At 61.5% G+C, this 4,543-nt stretch overlaps 1 protein-coding gene across 1 annotated transcript in view; it reads left to right on the top strand.

Annotated features, from left to right (window-relative positions):
* The window catches only part of ST6GALNAC2 (ST6 (alpha-N-acetyl-neuraminyl-2,3-beta-galactosyl-1,3)-N-acetylgalactosaminide alpha-2,6-sialyltransferase 2), an 18,467-nt gene extending 14,492 nt beyond the window's left edge, over positions 1-3,975 (top strand). The window contains exons 3-11 of the mRNA XM_009328909.1: positions 5-81; positions 203-260; positions 913-1,087; positions 1,882-2,047; positions 2,132-2,270; positions 2,436-2,539; positions 2,700-2,783; positions 3,482-3,581; positions 3,808-3,975. Coding sequence (XP_009327184.1) covers positions 5-81; positions 203-260; positions 913-1,087; positions 1,882-2,047; positions 2,132-2,270; positions 2,436-2,539; positions 2,700-2,783; positions 3,482-3,581; positions 3,808-3,975 — 1,071 coding nt within the window. The remainder of the gene's footprint in view (positions 1-4; positions 82-202; positions 261-912; positions 1,088-1,881; positions 2,048-2,131; positions 2,271-2,435; positions 2,540-2,699; positions 2,784-3,481; positions 3,582-3,807) is intronic.
* The last annotated feature ends 568 nt before the right edge of the window (positions 3,976-4,543 follow it).

The raw sequence follows: 4,543 nt of genomic DNA, 5'->3' as shown, positions 1-4,543 counted from the left end.
GGAGCCGCTGGCCCTGGCTCTGCCGGGGACATCGCGCCAAGCCAGCAGCCGCAGATGGGCCCTTGAAGGCGGCTTAGAGAGGTAAGGGGGGAAGGTGTGCGCAGCGGTCCTGGCACGAACTGGGAGCCCCCTCCCCGCTATGGGGTTCCCCAGTGCCCAAGTGATGCATTTTTAACTCTGCTATATGTTTCCCCCTTTCCAGTGGGAAGTCCTTCAAGCCGCCTGCAGAGCTGGAGGAGCCCAAGCCCAGCAGAAAGCAGGTAATCATTAGCACAGTACGGTTAGTGTCCCTGGTGCCCCTCCTTGCTGCGTTTCGTTGGTTGAAGGTCTGTGTGGGGAAGCTGAGGAGGAGCAGCATTGTCTCGAAGGGATTTTGTGTGTGTGTGTGGAGGAGCAACCTCCTCCATCCATGCACATTGTTCTCCCCACGCCTCCCTGCTGCGGTTGCAGCACCTCCCCGAGCAATTCCCCAATGTGGAGGTTGGAGCCAGCATCACCCGCTCCCTCCAACCCTGTGACGCCTGAGCCATAAGCCCGGGCTGGAGACTCGTGAGGATGGACCCAGGCTCTGGGAGGGACTGGTCCTGGGTACTGGGGCTGTTCTCTTACAGCAAAGGCTTTTAGGAGGGTGCCCACACTAGAAGGTGCTGAATCTTTCACGGGGCTCATGCTCTCAGGTGACTCTGTAAGCCCTCGTCCTCCCAGCCCCGGCGAGCTGGGTACCAAAGGGTGTTTTGCAGCAGGAAGCCGAGGCATGAGGCAGTGCCCTGCCTGGGTCACCCAGCAGAACATGTGATGGACAAGGGGCATTTCTGTCCTGGGGTTTGTCCTCTCCTCGGTGCCTGCTGAGGTGATGTCGGAGGGAAGGTAGACCCAGGCTGGAGACTGAACCGAGGTCCTCCTCCCTCCCAGCCGAGCACGTGCTTCCACTCGGTGATGGCCAGAGCAAAGGCAGACCCCAAGTTTGGGGAGATCTTCCGCTTCGACACCCCTGTGCTGATGTGGGACCAGCACTTCACCCCGGACACCTGGGACAGGCTGAAGACACGACATGTCCCCTACGGCTGGCAAGGCTTGCCCCACACAGGTACGGACCCAGCCGGGATGGGGGTGGCAGCAGATGGGGCAAGGGGCGCGATGGGCAGCTGCAGGGCAGCTCGAGGGGCCCAGGGAGCCCAGCAGAAGGGACTGAAGACATGGGGCAGGCAGAGAAGCCCTGCAGAGGAGCCAGGGACCTTGATCTCTTCCCACTCCGCCTCCCAGGGCGCAGGGCGGAGGGGATGGCTTTGCAAATGCCGCTTGCTGCATCTTGTGACATTTTCGCCGAATAAAGGCTCCAGTGTGTGCATGATTATTAACTGGGGCCGGAGGAGCTTGGACAACCCGCTCCATTGTTGTGGATGGAGATTGTTTCCCTTCCCACCCCAAACCCACTCTCTGCTCTCCCCGGCAGCCGCTGGCTTTCAATCCCTGGGCTGGGAAGTGCTGGGGACGGTGCGGGGGAGTGAACCAGTGGCAGTTGCAAGGAGACATTGTCGGGAGGGGACATGGCCAGTGCGGGCAGCAGCATCTGCAGGGCTGGGGCTGGAGATGTCTGGATGCATCCCCGTGCCTTGCATGGCTGGTTTGGAGCAGGCTTAGGTACGTGGAGGGCTGCGAGGGGGCCGATGCTGAACCTGGGACAGGAGGGTCTGGCTGGTGTCCCCTCATCCCACTTGTAGACCCCTCTCCTGCATGAGAATGGTGTGAGCTTTCTTGTGTGCTGCTCCTGGATGTGGTCTTGCACAAGCTTGTCTGTGCGTGCTGTTGCACGCTTAAGTGCTCGCGCAGGCTGACACACACCTTTTCCCTGCTGACCGGCTGCATCCTGCTCCGTTCCAGTGGTGGGCAGCACCCTCCGGTCCCTCAACGCCTCCGCCAACCGGCGCCTCTTCGACAGAGATGCCTTCCCCAGGGGCTGTGTCCGCTGTGCCGTGGTGGGCAACGGCGGCATCCTCAATGGCTCGCGGCAGGGCAAGGCGATCGATGCTCACGACCTGGTCTTCAGGTGCAGATGGGTCCCGGGCAGGATGGGGCCATGGGTGCTGGGGAGTGGCTGGCCCTGGACACGCGTCCTGCCCTTCTCCTGCAGGCTCAATGGTGCTGTGATCAAAGGCTTTGAGGAGGACGTCGGGACCAAGATCTCCTTCTACGGCTTCACGGTGAACACCATGAAGAACTCCCTCGTCGCCTATGAGGGGTACGGCTTCACCCAGGTACCCCAGGCCAAGGTGAGAACCCGAAGGCTTGTTGGGGAGGTGACCCCAAATTGTCCCCTGAGGCTGGGCTTGCCCCTGAAACCTTCTCCCCATCTCAGGAGCCCTCAGCCCTCGCCCCGCTGGCGTGGGCAGTACCCCAAAGGCCCCCCAAGCGCCACATCTGTGTTCCCGCTGCAGGACTTGAGGTACATCTTCATCCCCTCAGATGTCCGTGACTACGTGATGCTGAAGTCGGCCATCCAGGGGAGCCCGGTCCCCGAAGGCTCGGACAAGGGAGATAAGTGAGTAGCCCGCCAAGATCCTCCCAGCACCTTCGGTGATGCACCGGAGGGAACACGACTTGCCTGCCCTCACCCCACATCTGTCCCTGGTGGGATAAACCCCAAGCAGCCCCAGGGCTCCCGTGACGTGAATTCTGCCCTTCTCCTCGCCCCGCTGCAGGCCACAGAAGTATTTTGGACCGGAGGCATCTGCAGAGAAGTTCAAGCTGCTGCATCCCGATTTCTTGCAGTACCTGACAACAAGGTGAGGATGATGAGGACCATGGCTGCTGCCTGGCTCTGCTCTGGGCTGGGATCACACTGCCTGCCTCCCACCACTGCTCTCTCCAGTACAGACCAGTGGCTGCCCAGCAGCAAAGCGCAGTCCCAGTCCTCCCCAGGCACTGGAACCGCTTCTGTCCTGCTCTCTGCGGACAAAGCAGAGATTTGCCCCCCACCATTCCCATTCACTGCAGCACAGCTCGCGTCCCCTCCTGGCAGGGAGACTCCCGCAGCCTCACCGTGCTCAGCTCGCCTCCCGTTTCCCAAAATAAATTAAATTTTGACCTAATCTAACAGGAGCAGAGGTAGGGCCCAAAGGGATCGTCTTTTCCTACCTTTCCTGAAAGCAGGCGCCTGAGTTGGGGTGATTTCAAACAGCAGGGAGGTGCCTTTCAGCAACCTGCAGCGAATGAGCTGAACCTTGGTAGCAGCCATCAGAGAATCCACACGAGGCCTGCGTTTCACTTAGTGCTCCTGCCTTACCAGGCACGGGCGTCACCGAGTGCGTGGTGGGGGCTGGACGGGTGCTGAGTGCTGCAGGGGCTGGTGCTGAGGGGGCACGGGCGTCACCGAGTGCGTGGTGGGGGCTGGACGGGTGCTGGGTGCTGCTGGGTCTGGTGCTGGGGGCCGTGGTGCCATGCCAGCGGCGAGCACCCCCTGACCCGCCGTGTCCACCGGCAGGTTCCTGCGGTCGGAGCTCCTGAACACACAGTACAGCTCGCTCTACATGCCCAGCACCGGCGCCCTCATGCTCCTCACCGCGCTCCACACCTGCGACCAGGTAGGAGGCCACGGGGCCACCTTCCCCCTGGGGACCCCGCTTTGGCTGCTGGGGGCTCGTGACTAGCTGCTGTAAGGCTCCTGGTGGGGACCAGCGTGTCCTGGTGGCTGCTCTGCATGTGCCATCCCGTCCCCGGAGGGGGAGGTGGTGGTGGTGGTGCACAGAGCACCTTAAGCTGAGCCCTAACCCCATCCTTCACCTGTCTGTCCCACCTCCCTCCCTGCAGGTCAGTGCCTACGGGTTCATCACCGCCAACTACGAGCAGTTCTCAGACCACTACTACGAGCTGGAGAAGAAACCGCTGGTGTTTTATGCCAACCACGACATGATGCTGGAGGCAGCGCTGTGGAGGAGCCTCCACCAGTCGGGGATCATGACCCTCTACCAGCGGTGAGGCCGGGTGGTGGCCCATGGGGGCCAAGTCCAAGGACTCCTGTGGCTCTTCTCTTTCCCGAAGGCCACCTTCTCCCTCCCGAGGGCTCTCCTCAGCTGGCCGGCCAGCCCAAGGAGCAGACCACAGCTGGGTGGTGGTGGTGGCGGTAAGGGGCAAGCTGAAGCTGGTATAGGGAAACGCTGCATTTCCTCGGGGATCTCCAGCAACTTGTTTCATGGTTCAACGTGATTGAATGTGGCCTTTGGGGCACCAAGAAGCACCATGGCACGTGGCTGTGACCTCCCAGCCCCACGAACACGGCTGGGAAGCACAGGAGGGGCAGGGTGATGCTGGAGACGTGTATGTGTGGCAGCCTCTGGCTGGAAGACGCCCTTCACCTTGCCGTCGGACCCCAGCTCAAATGCTCGTCACCGTGGTGGGACCACAACATGCATGACGAATCCTTGGACTGGAGGGACTAGATCATCCAGCACAGGAAAGTGGTGTGTTTGGAGAACACCTCCCTCCCGGACTGCAAGCAAGCCCCAACTCCAGCCAGCTCTGGGTTGACGTGTGCCACTTTCCAGAA

This window comes from Pygoscelis adeliae, unplaced genomic scaffold (genome assembly GCF_000699105.1).
Source record: "Pygoscelis adeliae isolate BGI_AS28 unplaced genomic scaffold, ASM69910v1 Scaffold637, whole genome shotgun sequence".
Taxonomy (NCBI): domain Eukaryota; kingdom Metazoa; phylum Chordata; class Aves; order Sphenisciformes; family Spheniscidae; genus Pygoscelis; species Pygoscelis adeliae.
Note: the sequence above shows the minus strand (reverse complement) of the source record. Positions and strands in the feature narration are given on the sequence as shown.